This window comes from Taudactylus pleione, unplaced genomic scaffold, assembly GCF_031769625.1.
Source record: "Taudactylus pleione unplaced genomic scaffold, aTauple2 ptg000573l, whole genome shotgun sequence".
Classification (NCBI taxonomy): Eukaryota; Metazoa; Chordata; class Amphibia; order Anura; family Myobatrachidae; genus Taudactylus; species Taudactylus pleione.
Genome location: NW_028284975.1, coordinates 3,879,418 through 3,900,201, shown reverse-complemented (window position 1 = coordinate 3,900,201; position 20,784 = coordinate 3,879,418). Strand labels below are relative to the sequence as shown.

At 37.4% G+C, this 20,784-nt stretch overlaps 1 protein-coding gene across 1 annotated transcript in view; it reads right to left on the bottom strand.

Annotated features, from left to right (window-relative positions):
- The window catches only part of BANK1 (B cell scaffold protein with ankyrin repeats 1), a 533,405-nt gene that overhangs the window by 404,017 nt on the left and 108,604 nt on the right, over positions 1-20,784 (bottom strand). Inside the window, exons 3-4 of the mRNA XM_088453252.1 lie at positions 20,610-20,743; positions 9,499-9,640 (exon numbers count right to left, since the gene is read on the bottom strand). Coding sequence (XP_088309378.1) covers positions 9,499-9,640; positions 20,610-20,743 — 276 coding nt within the window. The remainder of the gene's footprint in view (positions 1-9,498; positions 9,641-20,609; positions 20,744-20,784) is intronic.

Below are 20,784 nucleotides of genomic sequence, written 5' to 3'. Positions count from 1 at the left end.
TACTGTGCTGTGCCAGTCTTCTACTTTGAGGAGAATCAGGCAGAAGCAAAGCAGGGGCTGCGTGTGATCACACAGGACCTGTTCTGCACATTCACAGAACGGTTCCTGCACAAGTGCAGATTCACGATAATTGGGAGTCTGCTTTCAGCATTGCACGTAGCTGAATCAGCCCCTCAGTCCTGCAGTGCAGCAGGAACAGCTCCAGCAGACATCCCAGCTTGTTTTGGTAACTGGGACATACAGGTGGTAGACTGCTACATCAGTGAGAAAAACATCTTTCTCATCATTTCTCACTCTTCTGGCTCTTTCCATCCAGCTCCTGCTTCTCCTGTCCAACTAACATCCACATCAGCTGCACATTCTGACTCCTCTTGTCCCGCAATGATGTCTGTGATGGACAGTGGAGTCTGACTTCCCACCCCCATCATGTCTGAAATGGCACAGTCTCACTCTTTCTGCCACTCACTGATGTCTGAGGGGAGGCAACTTCTGACTACTTCCCCTTCCCTGATGTGCACGACAGGAAGGACTAAAATACACTGGTCACTGTAGTAATTTTTGGACAGTTGAGACCCCCATTCCTCCATGGTAGAGGGTGTGAGTCTGAGGCAATGGGGCCCACGAAGGATATCTCTGGGCTCCTGCTGGGTCAGTCTGACCCGCTTACATTTTACACAGTGTAGTGTTACAGAACATAGGGACTGCAAAGTTATCTTTGATTATATTAGTTGTTTATTTAGTTAATGAGTGCGTTTATTTTTGCAACAATGTTTTAAAGTATAAAATTACAAATAAAGCAGAAGTGTGCCGGGATTTAGGTGCCTTGCAAGGAAATGTGTTTAATAACATGACAAGTTAAAGATAAATACATATTGACACATATTGATTTCACATAGTTCCGTTTTTTATAACGTGTTATTATATTACACTGAATTTAAAGTTTAGTTAATATTTCATTTTTGTGTTTTGTTATTGCAGTCTATTGCAGAATATTGTCTTGGTCTATTGATAAGATTTCAAGTTTTCATATCATATGACAGAAGAGAACAATCTACTGTATTTTAACAATAGGTTGATTGTAATGTAATGTAATGTAATGAGATTGCTGTACCACACCTCAACTAAACTCTGGAAATAGCCCTCAATGAAGTGGCTCTAGCTACTCTTTAAACTCAACGTAGACTTAGGGCCTGATTAAGCTTGGATCGCAGTTGCTAATACGCACGCAATCGTCCGATTGTTGCGTTATGCGCATGCATCGCAGTGCGCGTATGTGAGCTGGCCACTGCAAATGGGGCTGTGATTGCAGTGACTACACAGACCCATTGTAGAGTGATTGACAGGAAGTACCGTTTGGGGGTGGTGATGGGGGGTGGTAGGCAAAACGCAGGCGCGCCAGTGTGCTTGGATGCCGTTGCATGGGCGTGCATAAATTATCCACTGCGATGCCCTACACAGCATGAAGCCTGATAGCAAGTGCGGAAGTTAGCAATTTCTGAGTAAGGTCAGACCTTGTGCAACTGTGCGTGAGGCTGCGATGTTTTCGCAGCTTGCTAAACATTACAGATGTGTGTAAGGTAAAGTGGGTGTCCTTATGTAGGGCTGCAGCGGCATAGCGATCGCAATTAATTAGCATAGTATCGCAGTTGAACTGCGTGCGTAATCGCAGCTGCGAATGCAATAGCTATCCTTCCTGAATCAGGCCCTTAGATGTCAACCATGGCATTCTAAAGTAATAAGACCACCTACAAAAACTCTCAAGTAACGTGGAACGTCAGTGGCGTAAATCTTGTACTTCAAGTGACTTCCTCACATATAAGATTACCTACCACTCCTATTGAAAGGTTCTGAACACTTCCAAACAAAGATTTTTCCAAACTCTCATCCATGCTCTTCTCATCCTTGCTCAAGCTTCTAATGCCAAGCAACTGTTTAATACATCTAAATCACTTCTAGCCTCAACCACACCCAACCCACCAGCTACTAACAGTGCCCAAGATCTTGCTTCCTACTTCAAGGACAAGATTGATAAGATTCAAAATGAAATGGTATGCTCTTCCTCAGCCAGTGCCCTGCCTGTTCCTTCTCTGGACCCTATGGCACCTTCTCTTTATTTGATCTCACAAATGAAGATGAGGTATCTATCCTATCATATTTTTACTATACTAACTCTCCTCTTGATCCTATAACCTCACAAATCTTCAGGGCTCATTCCAACCTTAACTAAAATCTGTAATATTTCATTATACTGGTATCTTTCTATCATTATTCAAACATGCAGTGATTACTCCTATTCAGAAAAAAAGTAATTACCATCACAAGTCTGAGCTCCCGTGCCCCTACAAGCTACTTCAGAAACTTGCCTACACCAGCTTCTCGCACTTTCTTAAATCACACAACTTATTAGACAAACTTCAGTCAGGCTTTTATTTACAACACTCCACAAAGATAGCACTAACTAAGGATAATTAATGATATGATTACAGCTAAGTCTAAAGGCCGTTACTCACTTGTTATCCTTGTGGATCTCTGCTGCATTTGACACTGTTGACCACTCTCTTCTCATACAAATGCTACAATCCTTAGGTCTTCAAGCCACAGTCCTATCCTGGTTCTCCTGCTACTTATCAAATTGGTCTTTCAGTGTTTGTTTCTCTGGATCCACACCCTCTTCGCTACCTCTATCAGATGGAGAACCACAAGGCTCAGTCCTAAGTCCTCCACTTTTCTCATCTATATCACAACTCTTTCAGATTTCAGAATCATCTGTACGTGGACAATACTGAAATCTACCTGTCCTCCCGAGATTTGTCAACATCTGTGTTGGTCTATGTTACTGATTGTCTTTCTGCAATTTCATATGGGATATCATCTCTCCAGGTCAAACTTAATCTTTCCAAAACAGAATTTATAATATTGCCACTGGCCAGTAAATGTTATCATGTGATATCTGTAACACTGTTAATAACACAACAATCAACCCTACCCCTCAAGCTTGCTGCATAGGTGTCATCCTTGACTCTGAGCTGCCCTTTGTTTCCCACATATAATCTGTTTCCAAATCCTGTTACATACTGTACATCTAAAAAACATATCCAGATAACACCTGTATCTTACACAAGATGAAAATATGAGTTGTGCATCTGCAGTTAAAGTTATTAAAGTAAAGGAGTAGGAGTAACAGAAGGAGATGCAGTACAGATGAACAGATACATAAAGATTGAACCTATGACATCCGGGAAAAAGTAGTTATGTATTTAACCTCATATCATATTCTGGAAAGTGTATGTGTATTAATTGTTTAAGTCTATGGAATATCAATTTATGTTTTTTATGTAGCTAAATAAGGATGTAGAATATTTATCACTACTTTGCATTTTCTATTCTGTTGATTTGTCATACCTGTATATAAAAATTAGTTAATAGGGCAGAGTTTTGAAGTCTGAACTTATGTTGGAATCATTAGAATAATTTTTATGAAAATTACATATATGTACTAGCCTGCAATGTTGGACAGATATTAATTATATTCCACACTAGATGGGATACCCGGCATTGCCCAGGATAAAGGGTAAAGTACATCTGCAGCCTTCATTTTTTACATTGCAGACCAACATAGGAGAGCATGGCATTTGGAAATGTGTTTGGAGGAAATTAGTAACTGTCAGTGCAGGTGCAGTATGACAGTTGATCCTCTGACTCACTGCTCTTCTGTTGGAGCTCTGTCTGGCCCCCCACTGGTACATATCAGCCTGTGCCTTCAGATCAGTGCAGTTTTAGGCAGTGGAAGACACCCTGAGCGAACTTGCTTAAACCAAAATTTGAAATAAGAGAATCCACAGCCTACTTGGTGGGCAACATGTAGACCTCCATGGTCCTGCCGAACTTCAAAAATAACCAAAAACCTAATCCTGGTCAATCTACACCACCATGCCAAATTTGGTGGAGCTAGGTACAAAACTCTGGCCGTCATAAAGGACAAACACACACAGACACTTTCTCACTTATTATATAGATAGTCAATGAGTCAGGATAATATGTTTTTGTATGTATTATCTTTATTATTACATGGATATATTTCTCGGACTGTATAGACATAGCCTTAAACACATGAGACAATCACATGCATACTGTATGTATAAATGTGTTCATATAAAGTACATAATTGTGTGATCGGACTAGTATAAATAATTTTGCCTTTAGTTTAAGCCAACCAATTTGTAAGCCTGTTATAATATATTTGAGGATATATATGAGATATATAAAACATATCAATATATGATATAGAAAATATAATAAATATCAGATTCCGCAACAATAAGAAGTACTAAGTTTGGCATACTTCATAAGTACATTACAAGGAATGTGTTTTTGTCCATGACCTTGAGGTCTATTTATGGTTATCTACAGACTTGTCAAAAAGTTGCAATCTTACCTGCTATCATAATATCTCACTGTAAGAATAATGTTTATCATACTTTAAATCTGTACCATTGTAGAAATGTCACTTAGTGTGGATGAAACAGGTTTTTACATTACACAACTATCTGCAATCAGAACAATTGTGTTAATGCAGTGGTTCCCAAAGTGTGCGCCACGGCACCCTGGGGTGCCTCGGGACACTTGCAGGGGTGCCTCAAGTTGGTGGTCAAGCACCAAATTAAACTATTTATGGTCAATGTAATGTAAATATGTGGACGAATAGAAGTGCAAACCTGTCAACCACCACATAACTGACCCTAAGGATGTCAGGTAAGCACAATTTACTTAATTTTACTACTTCACTACATTTTTTTCTGAATTTCTCAATAACAAACATTCGGCTTAGGGGTGCCGTGAAAACAATGCTGATACACTGGGGTGTCATGATTCAAAAAATTTTGGGAACCACTGTGTTAATGGCTTTGTATCTGCTGGCAAACAAGTTGTAGTAATCTGAGATTCATTTTACACAGTTGTTTTTATTTTTTAATAAAGGTACACACATACGTGTTTGATTGTTTTAAATATAATGTTTAAATATTGGGCTGCTGCTTTAAAGCATTGTGAAATGCAACTAGCACAGGTAACTTGCAATTGTATCCATATGCAGAGTGTATGAAGTTACAGTATCAGTATCACATTTCTATTATTTAGTGAGCAATGATGTTACTTTGATAGTTTTAACCCTTGAACAAAGCTTATGGTTAGGTTTAGGACTTAATTAGAACAGATGTAAGGGCTAGGATTAGGGCTTTTAAAGGAAATTTTAATTTTTCCAAAAATATTTTTCTTACAATAAGGGTAATTCTGTTACTAACTGGTATGCTTATTTTTTAATATACTATAGATATCTATTTCTGTGTAATATATATCTCATTCAGAATATAATTGGGTTTTAGCTACCCAGCACCAATATCTTTCAATGCTAATAGAGTGTATTTAGCGACTGCATTGCTTATTATTCCTGGTTTTTATAATATACCGTTTCAACTGCTGAGTATCTAAATGGTAAGAACGTAAAAAATGGGTAAGAAATATGGAGTATACAGCACATTGCTCAGTTGTTGCAATGAAACCAACTAAAGCTGGGTACACACTTAGCGATGTGTACCTAGCGCCGGTCACATGTGTACACACTTGCCGATGCTGGGAGCGATGGAGTGACAGCAGTGGCCATGCTGCATTCGGTCCGACAGGCGATGTCACTGATGACTCGCGGGAGCCGAATTGGACGACATATCATCTAATGTGTACCAGGCTTAAGACCAATGTACAGGTGGCCCCTATTCAATTTTGTTGTCAAGTGTCAAGTAGTAAAAAAAAAAAATCACATTTGTGAATTTTTATTGAGTTAACATTTTCTTTCCTTAAATGACATTCAATTGCTAGCACAAAACTCTTAAAGCTAATAAGGTCTCATAAAAGCCATTGCTTGGAACACAAATTGGGATTATTAATGTTTAACAACAAACATCCATTTATCTTGTTACCTACAAGTATTAAATTTCCCTCTATTAGTATAACATTCAGGCACGTTTAGGTTTAGCTCATTTAACTACTTTAGGCTGAGTACATCCCGGACTTACTGTACATCATAAAGAGCTTCTGTTATGTCACTCAGCTTGGGGTACAAATGTAAGTGCTTGGTACAATATAGAACAGTTATCAGCTGTTTGTGGCCATCTGTGTACTGCATATTCTCCTAAATACTGTGACTATATCTACTTGACTTCACATGACATAATCTATTATAAGGCAAGCTTATTGTATATCAAAAAATATTGAATATAGAATTGATATTGAAATATATGTTATTAATATTATAGATTCATGTAATCATTTCAAAAGTAAATTTAGAACTGGTAAATTGAAACGTATTTGTTCCACTACTTGGTGATAATATTACCTAAACTTAAGCATAATAAGTAAATATTTAAATATTATTATATTTAATATTGTGCCATTTTAACTTTACTAGCTTGCCTACATATATAGGTTCTAATAATTGTTTCCTTTACAACACTTACAATCAGATATATTTTTAGTCATTAATCATCAATAATCCATAAACAGGAGGTCTAATTTGTAACTTTATCCTTAAAGTATATAGAACTAGATAAGATGAAACATAATTTATTCCTCTACATAATGAGGGGTTTGTTTATGCTATTAGACATTTGGGAGGCAAGATACGAGATTAGATATTTTTCTATACAGGGATTTGCCTATTATTATTTAGGTATGGATTGGCTAGTGTGAGGTGTTGTCTTAAATGAAGTTTGAGATAGGTAGAGATGTAAGTGTTAAGTTAAGATTTATTATTGAGCAAAATTATCTGTAAATAATCTTTGGTCCATAATAATAAATTTGCAAGCGTAGATGCAATTATCTGAAATATGGGGTGAAACTTGATATAGAGGGGCCTTTATGACATTTTCCTATCTAGTCTCTTTAATGTGAAAGTCTAATGGTGGGCTCCCCTTGTTCTATTTGTCCCATAGCAAATACCCTTTTTGCCTTTTATTTTTTTATAAGTTTGAAACTAAGGAGAATTGTACAGTGAGTGGGGTAGGCAGGAGGCAGTTAAGGATGAGGTGTAGAGGGAATGAAATTATCACCAAATTTTGATATTAACACTGCTTGCACCTGGTTTTCGGAAGATGCAATTTCAATTGCTGTAAGTATTTTAAAAATAATAGAGCACATTCCTCAATAGTTGCAATGAAACCATCTGTAAAGTTAATAATACTGTACTGATGGCCCGTTTTCAAAGTTTCTCTGCAAATGTGCTACAGTATCTTTATAAGTTAAAAATAATTTTACTTAAATAACATTTACAAAACCCTTAAAATGTATTTGACTTTTTTAAGTCATTGCATGGAGCACAAATTGGAATCATGCATGTCTAAAATAAGTTCCCATTAAAATGTTATCTACAGACAACCAATTTCCCTAGATTCAAGTAGAAAATGTAGTCGGACTGAGGTTTAACTCCATTAGTTAGGCTGCGTATGTCAGTGACTTATATCATAAAGAGCTTCTGTGATTTCGCTTAGCTTAGGCAGTCAGTGCTTGGTAGAGAGCAGTCAAAACCTGTTTGACCAGCTGTGTACTGTATACACTCACTAAGACTGTGACTACTGTACAGTATGTTTTCTAAATTTCACATCATGTGATATAATGTAAACATATTGTATATCTGAAAATGTTTGTCAAACAAATATCCTATTTTTTAAAAATTTGGAACAATAATATTAATTTTAAAAAGGTGTAGATATAGCTTAATGTGATTACCTTAAAGAGAAAAGTTGTTACCTTTTAATTTTTACTAGTTTCACTCTTTACATAATATTATATGTTAAAATAATAATGTACTGTAGCTTGACAATACTAATCGGGGTTGCTTTTAATCAGTAATCCCATTCCTACAGTATTTGCTAAATATGTGGTCTTATTTTCAACTCTGTCCCTAAAATAGTTTACTAAATGTATCAGTTAGTTGTATTAGTTAGCTGGAGAGAGCTGTACAAGTTGAAACATGGGATAATTCAATTAGCTGCAGGACTTACCAGTGGCCTTTAGCTCCTGGGTTCAGTGTCCGGAGCTATTCAATTATATCCCTCAGTAAGGCCTTCATCTAATGCGTGGTAAGGCATAGATTCCACGCGAAGTGCTGCATGAAAATCTATCGCCCTTCGGTACTAGGGGGGCATGGCCACAACCCATTGTCAATACAGGGACCCTCTATAGATGCTACGCCCCCTGGTGAAGGGGTCATGGTCACACCATCTTGGAGGAGTGAATCCTACTTCTTGGCAACTTGGGCCCCCAGACAAGCACTGTAAAGCTCCAAGGGGTTTATGTCTTATAGTGGCCAGGTTAATATAAAATATTTTCCCATTGCACTTTGAAATCAGAGGGGAAAGCTATTTTACAGGTATAATGGTATTTGAATAATTATAAATGCAAAGTAATTGCACGAGGAGCAATACAAACTTATATTTGTGTGTGGGTTTTAGGATTTTTTTTTTTTTACTTTTGCTTCTCCATTATACATCCTGAGACATTCTCTTCAAATATGTAGCAGTACAATATAATTTCCAACTAGCTTTTTGTTTGTTCATTCATGGATGTAAAGGAATATATAAAATTCATGTTTGGCAAGTATCCCCCATAGCCAGGAACAATGCCTGACCTAATTGATTTGTTCCAGATATATTTATCCCTCACAGTATTGCTTTGCAGGATTAGATTATTGTACATAGATCGCTCCTGTTGTTATGCATGGGAATCTTAAAGAGGCCAAATCTAATGCTGCCTCTCATCCTGAGGATAAGGTAGTGAAATCAGCATTCCATCTGATCACACATTTGGATGGCCAAATCAATCAAATACAGTTGGGCCATTGTGCTCTGAGCCTGCCTTTAAATGTGATCAGGACTCAGAAGATAACAACACACAGTGGCTGATAATTATAATCCTTCTACTGCATTTCTTTCCTGTCCTATAATATTACTGTGCAGAATTGTCTGTGATACTAAGCCTTGGAGAAAGATTAAGTGGATAGAGATAAAGTACCAACCAATCAGCTCCTAACTGTCATTTTTCAAACACACCCTGTAAAGTGACAGTTAGGAGCTGATTGGATGGTACACAATCTCTATCCACTTAATCTTTATCCAAGGCTTAGTAAATCTCCCCCCATGTAAGAAGCCTTTGAATGTATTGTTTTTATGGTTTTTATTTAATTTTATTACATAAGAAATGTAGTGTAGATTGTTAAACACTGTAGTTATAATCACATGAAAGCTTTAGGTAAACTGGTGGATGTGATGTAGTCACCTCTGTACAATGGAAAAGGACTACACTACATATAAAGTAAAAGTTGGGTAATATATACATGTTGTCAGCCATGTATATGATAGGTGTTATGTTTTATGTTTAACTCGCATGCATCAAAATAAAAAAATATTACACTTAATTAAATTAAATTTGAATAACTTTGATTTTTCTTACCCAGAGCCTTCAGACATATTATCCTTTGATTACACTGCATTGCTTTTTTCCTAATAAGCTGATTTTCTGTAGAGAATTCAACCTCTACGTTTGGATTGTTTAGTATTTCATTTGGCAGAATAATAAATAGTTCACCAGGATTCTGTATAGTAAAAAGAAAAGTGTCATGATGTACAGTACATACTATTAAAACATTACAAAACTGGGCAATCACCATTTAGTGCAATATCAGTAAATATTTTTAATTTAAAGAATATTTGTTTAAACCAATAATATAAATTCAGCTATATAAGCACAACTATAATAAAATATGTATTATTGAAATTATATTTTTATAGTAGTTAAAATGTTTACATTATGGGTCATGATCCTTTTATTCACTCTAGCTCTGCAATGTTTTCTTATAGGCAAAATCTATTTTCTATTTTATAGGCTATACTGATTAAAATAAAGAACACATCTTCCGTTTTTTCCAGTAATGAAGAGGCGGTCTGTTTTCAGATGCTTCTTAGGACTCTCTTTTCAAATTATGTCAGAAACTTACAAAAGGACAAGACTGCTATTATTTTAAGTGTCTGCCACTAATGAGTTACGGCGGTGTATACTTAACTTCCGGAGTCATTCAGAATTGCCCTAGTGCAGGTACATCAGATCTGTACATACCAGGGATAACAAAAAGGGCTCCCTACACATTTACTGTCTGAACATTTTAAAATTATACAACAATGTTCGGTAAAAGAAGTTAAAACATTTTGGGGCATACAGCATATCCTGGCCCAGTCAGAGAGATAGGGGTGAAGAAAAAATGCTAGCAAGATCAGAAGTGTCCTGGATATACAGCAAATCTGTGTGTGTGCAGCAAATAAAACCAAGGGGATTTGTCATGATTCGATTAAAGCATTTAAGCCTGCAGCCCAGAGGCAAGGAACCTCTTTTTTCTGCAGGTCCCTACACTAGCATATATGCCCAGCACACCATTACATTGCAGTTAAATGTACTCACCTCTTAGATACAGAGGGACACATCTATAAAGGGGCTGGCTGTGAGCCACACCCAACTAAGCCCTTTTGTAGCCTTAATTGAAAGCTGCCATGATAGCACAAAGCAACATTTTGAAACAAAACAGAAAAGAATCAAATGCTGTGATCATATCATGACAAAATCCAATTGGCTTTATTTGCTGCACACACACAGATTTGTAGTATATTATTGTTATAAAAACACAAATAAAAACAAATAAAAAACAAATAAAAACAAAAGTTTTTCTTTTGTATACATTTATGGCATTAATATTGCCATGCTGCTGGTACTATGTATAATATGGGTAAAACCGAGCACGGGTCTATTTTTTTTGGCTATACAGATAAAATAGTTTAGCCCCAGGAGGTCTAAACCAGGAATTCAAGTTTAATAGTTTTTTTATAATGAATTTCCAACCATTCTAAGGCGTCAATTCAATTATAGTAGGTGTGAATTGGTGCAAGTTTTCATGGCAAACTCACAATGCAATGTGCAGTTGCAATCCAATTCCAAATTCACATTTTTTTCAGAGGAAACTGGTGCTTTTTTGTGCCTCCTTGAGGGTGTCAGATAGTAGGGAAAATCTTTATTTTAAGCTAAAAACATCAGAAACCCCCCTAATGACTGATTAGACATTTAGAAGTTTTAATTTAGCTGAAATTGGCTGAATAATTACGTTCCATTATTGGATGTTTACAAAATGGCCTCAAATTACCCCCAAATCAACCTTCTTATTAGTTTAGGCACACCACTTTTAATTAAAGTATTTTTTTTAATGAAACATAATTGCTTCTTATAATTGTTTACATTTTGTTGGCTATAATTTAAAGTTACCTCAAATTACCACAAAATCACCTTTTTTCTGCTTTTTTAAAATTTTTCGTTTGTTATTTCATTAAATGAAAAAAATTAGCTTTTTATAATTTTTGTACATTTTTTTTTAACAAAATAGCCTTCTGTCACTTTTTTATGATCCAAAATGGTTTCTCCACTTCTCCCAAGTTGCATGCTATAGTAAATTTGCACACCCTCCCTGTGAGTAGCGCGAGTTAGCATTTATAATTGGATTGTGCAAGTCTGGGGGGGGCGCATTCGTGCAAAGTGTGCAAGTTTCATCAAACAATTTGCACCTAATTGTATTGACCCCTAATTATCTGTATAACTTCTCCTATTTGTTGTAGTACATTTGAGGGAGACTTTAGTTCCCTATACATCATAAAGATGTCCTATTTCATTAAGGGTACCTTCCTAAAGTCACAATTACTGTACAGATCTTTATCTTCCTTCTCATATAGATATTAATCCTATATAGTATTTAATTCTATGTAATTTAACTTTTTATTTATAATCAAACTGTGGAGAGCACAGTACATCCATACTGTACTTCCACTTGGAGAAAGACTCTAGTTCCCTATGGATTTAACCACTCTAAATCTTTTCTTAAATATTGGTTATACATATGAGATCATCCAAGTTACAATCTATGAGGACAAGGGCCCATTCTGCCTTGAGGAAGATATAATATCAAATGCGCAAAAGGTGTTAGACATTCTGGACCCTAATGTCCTACAGAATCATTTTAGTTAGAAGAACCTACACCTAAATTGCCTTCACTGGACAGTTGAGAAACGAGGGTCCAGAACCTCCCAACTTTAATTACACCACCGCTACTTTGAAGTGTGGTTATGGTACGGTTCCATTACCTACTATTGTTTTTTTTATATTACTATGTTAATTAAATTAAACTTGTTAACCTTTTAATGTACAATTTATTTCATGGTTCATGGAGGATACCCTCCTATGTATTGAGAATACCCTACATTTATTTATCTTTTACACTGCGCGATCAAGCTTCACCTGAATAAACAGAAAACCTAAGGGGTTATTACCATACCTTTTAATGTCCAGACCTGGAATTACTGTATTCTGTTTATTGTTGTGACATTATTACACTAGTGTTGTTCTCTTTTTATATTTTTGTATTGGGTATCCACCCAAGAGAAACTCAGATCACCTGTCTTCAGCAGTCAAGGGAAGTGTCATTCTGTATTATATGTTGGTTTATAACTGTATACTGTTTAAGTACAGTACACTCTATTTACTCATGTTTAAATATATAATTTAGGCTAATATGCCAGGTTGCTAGTAATCCATATAGTACTATACCCCATGACAGACTAATATGGGAGCAGATATTTTTGGATATCACTTTCTAATGGTGTGCAACAAGCTCCTTCACAATTTTGCATAATTTTTTAGTAAAGGCCCTTGTGTTCAGTAAACTACAACCAAATTAAACTACAATACATCTAAACAACTTAATTAGGTTTTCATTAAATAAACAGTATCTGTGGTGTTTATGTATAAAGCAGTGGAAAGTGTGGAGAAGTGGACCAGTGGAGAGGTTGCTCATAGCAACCAATCAGCTCCTACCTATTATTTTGCAGACTGTACTTGATAAATGTTACTTCAAAGCTGATTGGTTGCTGTGGGCAACTTCTCCACACTTTTCACTGCTTGATACATAAACCCCTGAGTGTTTAAAATGTAGATTAGAATATATACTGTTACCTTGTTTTTCATTGTCATGTTTCTACATTTAATATGGAAGCTGCAGAACACAAATTATACTATTTTAATATATCCAAGGAAATTTGCACAAAGAGATATTTTAAAATACAAGGATACATGAGCAGTGAAGGTAAACAATTCCCATTTTTAGTGAAAACATGTTATACACAGCAATGCACTCTGTATGCAAAGGAAGAAATTATTATTCACAGAACAATTCTAACTAACAATGATGGACTGATTTGAAAAGCTAATTATTTGTTGGTATTTTCAATCATTATTATTACTTAATCATTATGTGATTTAAGATTACATATTCCATTGTAGAGACAAATTTAAAGCTGATCAATACAAGCTGTGTAAATGCCAGGCCACAAAGTTGAGATAATAAAATGCTTCAACTAAATAAATGACTACATACACTACAGCTCATTAATTTCAATTAACCACCCAAATTGTTGATTTAGTTATGAACAAAAAGCAGCTAATTTGTGATGAATATATTTTTATTTTGACAAATAAAACAATTTTTGTATTCATACACATTGTTTACAAATAAATTGAGTTTAGATTTCCTTAAATTTTTCTCTCATCAAAGTATCCACCCTGAGCGGCGATCACAGCAGTGCAAACGCGGGGCATTCTGTCGGTCAACTTGTCTAAAGTTTCCGCTCTGATTGCAGACCACTTGTCTTGTAGCAACTTCCAAAGGTGATTTTGGCTTGTTACTTGTACATATCAAACACACCTGTCCAGATGATGCTAAAGGAATTCAATAGGATTGCAATCAGGACTCTGGGGTGGCCAAACCAAGTTCTTGAGCACTTGTTGTCATTAGTATGACTGAACTGCGAAGACTGGTATGTTTTGGGTCATTATCTTGCTTTAGTTTGAAACAACGATCAATAAGGCGGGTTCCAGAAGGGATGGTATGCTACACCAGAATGTTGTGGTATCATTTGGAGTCCATGATTCCTTCGATTTTTATGAAGTCACCAACTGCACCACCTCCTTCATGCTTGACTTCAGGCTGAATGCTGGCAGGAAGCATGTGCACGCCTGTCACACTTGTGCCTTTTGTACTCAAATACCTGAAACTTTGATTCATCTGTGAAAATAACCTACTTCCACTGCTTATGGGCCTAAGAAATGGTTTTTGGGCTGCAACACATCCCTTCAAGCCCTCGGCTACAAAACGATTTTTAAAAAAGATAATAACAATGTTGCAATTATAGCACATACATCGGAATGCAAGTAGTTTATTCTGGTGTGGTTATACAGTTTCAAAGTCCCAAACTTCTCAAGGGCTATGTCCAGAATGATATACTGTAGGTCCCAAGGAACAAGTTACTGAACCTAAACAAGTGGTCCAAGTCCAATTAAGAAACCAGGTCCCGGTTAATGAATAAGGATCCTAGGATCTGTATTTTAACTTTGTAGTAAATAGCAATCTGACCACATTAATTTATGCACGCACATGCCATAGACTTCAATGGGGAGAACGCCGGCCATGCCTAGTTGCAGCCCAGGGAGAGCTGTGCAATGCCGCGATGTGTGTGCCTATGGGCAAGCGTAGTGACAAGGATGTAGAGTGCTACAACTGTGCACACATATATACAGTGTACAGAGAATATAAAAGTAAAGTATATGTAGTATATATCTATATATATATATATCTATAAATGTATACAGATGTAGCCATCTACATCATTGCCACGATGCGTGCGGACGGGCACACGCATCATGGCATTGCGCAGCTCTCACTGGGCTGTGGTTAGAGGTGGCCTGCATTCTCCCCATTGAAGCGGGCACACTAGTTGCGCCATCCATGTGTATGTGTATATATATATATATATATATATATAAAATGATGTGTTTAACTTGCCCCAGTGACACTACTGTAATATACAGTGTGCAGTTATTACAGTAGGTGTAATCAAATGTATACAAAAAACTAATTTGGAAAACATGAGAGCAAGGCAAAACATCAAATATGACACTGATTGATACCACTTGTGCACACACACATTAAGTTGTAGAATGGAAATTTTAACGTACGGCCAAGGCCCTTCTTTTGCAAGCAATGTAGAATGGGAGGAATGGGGGACAAACAGAGGTAGAGGGAGAAATGGGGGACAAACAGAGATAGACAGGAGGAGGAATGGGAGACAAACAGAGAGAGATGGGAGGAAAGGGGGACAAGCAGAGGTAGATGGGAGGAATAGGTAAGGATATTGAGTTAGAACCTCTATACACTCCTGCCTATACCTTCTAATATCCTGCCTATACCTTCTAATATCCTGCCTATAAACCTCTAAGGTTGACGCAATTTGCGTACGCAGTCATACATTAAATAAAGACTCCAGACCTTGAACCTGTGGTTCCAAAGCACAAAGTATTATTCAAGTAAAAGTACAGTCAGTTACACGCTATGCTCTAAGTACAATTTAGCGCAAAGAAATTATACAGACCCAAGAACAGTTATACATACGCAGCGCTCTGGACCAGATGTAGGCGTCAGCAAGAAACCCCCGTCTATCAGCATTCAGCAAGAAGACTCAGACTGTGGTCGCAACACACACGTTTATACTCTCACAGAAACAGACAACATAACCTGTACATAACTCACCTGTGTCTGTTTGTCTATGACAACTGCCATCCATGTAAAAAGTCACATCTACATTCTCTAAAGGTGTGTCACGTATGTCAGGTCTAGCAGTAAAGGTCTGATTTAGATATTCCATACAATCATGTGCATCATTATGTCCGCTGAAATCACCTCCCACCAGCAACTCGTCCCCTTCCACCCTTTGTACATCATGTTGTACATATGGTAAATACATTGGTGGATTCAGCGTACTACAATGTTTAACAGTGATGTTTGCAGGTGCAATTAGAGCTAGTTCCCATTTGGTAAACCTAGCCGAGGAGACGTGTCTGGTGTGAGCAGAGTTCAGCAGAGCAGATACAGCATGGGGAGTGTAGACAATCATATCATATGACCCAATACTACGTCCTCACTTTTACTCACCAATAGAGCAGTAGCTGCTACACTTCTCAAACAGGTGGGGAGTGATCTCGCCACAGTGTCCAATTGGGCACTGTAGTATGCTACAGAGGCAACTATGTGTAAGGGATAGATTCTTAGGGCCAAATGTAATAGGTAGTCTGTTTTGGTAAATTGCGAGTTTGATGCTAAACTCGCACTTTTTAACAACTCTCCAATGTAATAGTATGTCTGTTCATTAAAACTCGCATTTTTCAGAGTTACTAAAACTCTCCATTCTCAAACTCGCATCCAGATGTTTTCACATTGAAAACAATAAACTCGCCCAATGTAATAGGGTGTCTGTTTCAGACTCGCAAAAAAAAGATTACCAAAAGTCCCCAAATAATAGACCTGCTTCAGGCTAGCGAGTACATCCTGAGCAGGTCAGATTAACACAGAAACATGCACATATCCATGAGATATGTACATTTTTCTGTGTGTACTTATGTTAAATGTTCTAAAATAAAAAAAAATGATGTGCACCCCCTCCCCAAAAGCATAACCAGCCCCGGGCTTTATAAAGCCTGTTCTGGTTCTAAAAATACAGGGGCCAAAATTCGTAGGGGGCCCCTGTATATTAAGAACCAGCACAGGGCTTTGTTGAGCTGGTCCTGGTTCTGGAAAATCAGGGGACAAAACGAGTAGGGGTCCCCTGAAAATTCCAGAACCAGCACCGAACTCTTTCTAGCAGGGTGATAATGCCACAGCCAGGGGAAACCTTTCACCGGTTTCTCTGGCCAAAGCATTATCCCTGACCGCTAGTCAGTCCAGGCCAGGGATCCCTGGGGAGTTGGGTACCCCCCCAATAAAGGGGTACCCCTCTCCAGGGCACCCCAGGCCTAGACTGATAGCCCGGGGCTATCCCCGGCACCCTAGGGCGGTGGGTGCTGGGTTGATAGTGTAAAGTGAAAGTGTAAAATTAAATTTACCATATTGTCTTTATTTGTAGAACCACAAGTACCAGCAAGCCTCCCCTGCATGCTGGTATTTGGAGAACCACAAATACCAGCATGCGGGGCATTACGGGCCCGCTGGCACTTGTAGTTCCACAACTAAAGAAATACGTAAATAAACAAACTTACACCGTGAAAGTATAATTTTAATAAAATATACATGCACACTCACACTCACACTCACACATACTCACCTATTATCCGAAGTAATCCATAGGGGTGTCCCTGAAAAAAAAATCCATACTCACCTCTCCTATGCGTAGATCACGTCCTCTTCTCCAAGTAGGCAATCCAGGGGTTAAAAAAAAAAAAAAAACGAACCATACGGACTGAGCAAAGGTATGTGTGTACACATAGCTTTGCTCCGCGTAAATGACCGGGGCACACGTGTGCCCCGTTGGTGCAGGGGCCGCCAGCCAATCAGGGAGCATCTCCGTCGGAGCAGCTCCCTGATTAGCTGAATGCGGCCAGCCTCTGTCTCCCATAGACGTCTATGGTGAGAAATCCCCATAGCCGTCTATGGTGAGAGCCGCTACATAGTAACCGCAAGATTAATTGATGTTAATCTTGTGGTTACATCAATGATACAATGTCGCGAGAAAGTGCGAGTTTGTACTGTTACTAAAACTGACTACCTATTACATTTGGCCCTATATGTTTAACTAAACACGTTTTAAAAATCAGCAATGAGAGCTTTAGAAATCTTACATCATACAGGCTATTTTGGAGTCATCACAAGACTGGCAAATGTACTGTATGTCTATTCTACAGATAGTAGAAGACATATGCAGAAGTCCACACTCAGCTCTTTAACATTTAACTGTTTAAATGACGTCTTCCTCTTGGAGCAAATAGTAATGAAAGTTTATTTTATCACACTCTAGGGGGTGTTCATTTTAATCAATTTAAAAGCAATGAAAACTGCTGAAAATCGATCAACATTGATGCTGTGTTTCTGGGTCTAAATTACACTTTTACTAAGAGACAAGTTTGGATTTTTTAAGGATTAGTAAATGTGTGATTTAGCCCCAGAAACACATCATCGATGTTGATCAATTCTCATAGATTTTAAATTGATCAAAATCGATTAGAATCTACCTTGAGTATTTTTGCCCCTAGGGGTGAACTTTATTGTATTATTTAATCGCTGAGAATTTTTTAGACTCATCTTTCAAGGAGGTACCATGACTCTTATGAAGGTCTCTGGGTGAAATGCGGAAAATTAAGATCCACAGAGTGGCAGCTTGTCACCTCAGTGGTCGCTTAATAGCCCTAGCTTGATCACTACAATTAGCAGGGTGGCTTGAAAGGACATTTTTTTAGTGTCAAGAGTTAACTGGCCCCATCAGGATTTTTTTGTCATGTCATCAATAAAATCACATGACAGCTTACTTTGTTATAGGTGCCATTGATGACATCAAATACGGTTATAACAAGAGGCACAAGATACGGGAAACAGTCGGGAAGCCGATGGACGGAATCCCGACCGCTGACTTCCCGACTGCACAATCCCGGCAAGGGTTAAATGACAGGCATCGAAATCCTGACGCCTGTCATTTTACCTACGCCGGGAGCCCGACACCCAGCTTACCGATCGAAGGGCAGCCACAGGGGGGAGGGTTAAGTTTATTGTTCCCGAGGGGGGGGATTTAGGGGTAGGCACCCCCCCCGGAGGTTAGATTTAGGCTAGGGGAAGAGGGGGTTAGGGTTAGGCACCCCCAGGGAGAGGTTAGGATTAGGCACCCCCCCCCCCGGGGAATTTAGGTTTAAGCGGCGGGGAAGGGGGGGGTAAATTTAGGCACTTAGAGGAGGGATTAGGGTTAGGCACTTAGGGGGGAGGTTAGGGTTAGGCACCCCTAAGAGAGGGTCAGGGTTAGGGGGTAGAATAGGTTAGAGAATACTTACCTGGGGATGGTCGGGATTTTCAGTGCCATTGTCGGGATTTGAACCAACGGCCATGCGGCCGGCAGTAAATCATACTCAATCCACAAGATACATACATAATAAAAGTACCGTACAAAACTCTCAGATTATATTAAAATGCAAGGTAACAAACAAAGATTTAAAACTGTTCTGCGAAATTCCTTATATTGCACCTGTAGATTTAGGTGTAAATCCTACCCAACCATGCTAAACAGCAAAATGAATTAACCATCACATTAAATTTTTTTAATGCAAAAACCAGTTTGCAAGGAAACTATGATCCTGATTTAGAATCGTACGTATGTTTTTGTGCCATTCAAAAATAGGACATGTGTAAAAGTTGGCACACTGCACATCTAACACCTCTGTTATGAGTTCAGGATATATTACACTTGCATTTACTTTCATATTGAGACATGGCTAATGGGTACTCATTCACACCCTTTAGACTAGAATTGCATAGAATTTTGACTTATAACTTACATATATCTTAAAGATGTGCCTTTCAGGAAGGATATGTTTGCACTTTGCATATCCCAACAGCGAGGTGCCAGTCCCCTAGTTAATTATGATGATATCTAAATTTGAAAGTTACAAAACCAGTTATTTACTAACACAGGTCTACTTTACATATATACATTACTATAGCTAATAGCAACCAATTAAACGTTTGCTTTCATTGGTATATCAGTATACAGATAAAAGCTTTGCTAATGTTAGTTAACCATATTGTTATTATTATTATTATTATTATTATTATTATTATTATTATTATTATTATTATTATTATTAGTTATTTATATAATTCACACATTTCTGCAGCACTTTACAGAGAATACTTTGATCATTCACATTAGTCCTTGACTCAGTGATGCTTACAATCTATATTCCCTATCACATGGAGTGGGAGGAAAACCAAGCAAACATGAAGAGAACATACAAACTCTAAACATATAGAGACCATTAAGAGGATTTTACCTAATGACTTCAGTGCTTTGAAGCAGTATACATACAGCAACCTTTACTAAATATGTTTTAACTTTTTAGTAGTGTGATTGCAGATTTAATGTTGTTGCCATATGAGATATTGGTGGAGATGTATCAAACCTTGGTGATAGATAAAGTCAACAGAGATAAAGTACAAGCCAATCAGCTCCTAACAGCTATTTTACAGGCTTTGTTTAAGAAATGACAGTTAGAAGCTGATTGATTGGTGCTGTATCTTTTTCCACTTTATCTCTCCAAGGTTTGATACATCTCCCCCATTGTTGGATACTTGTGATGTAATAATGTTAGCTACAGTATGTTTTATGTGATGTCATCATAATTAACAATGCAATTTTTATGTGATCTTGCACATTATGTCATTATAAATTCATTGTGAGTGGGGCCACATTTTTAAGTGAAGACAAAATGTTTTTTAACAGCTTATTTCTGTTCATACAGTATGTACAGTATATATAATAAACTGCAGAATTAGATTTTTAGTTTTTTTTCTGTATTTTTTCAGTTTGCACTTTGGCTAGTTTATTTTTTAAGTCAGTCCATAAATGTATAGTATAGATGGATGTGTATAATTTTACTTTAACTCTTACCTCACATGATATCCTTTTTGGTAGTACTAATGCAGGTGGGATTTGCACAGTTGGTATATCATCATGCCCACTACTGTCCCAAGTAAGATCTTCAGTTGTGTTCAGTGATACACATATATTTGTATCCTGGTAATCTAAAAGGAAATTACAAACATTCTGATGTTCATGAGCAGTT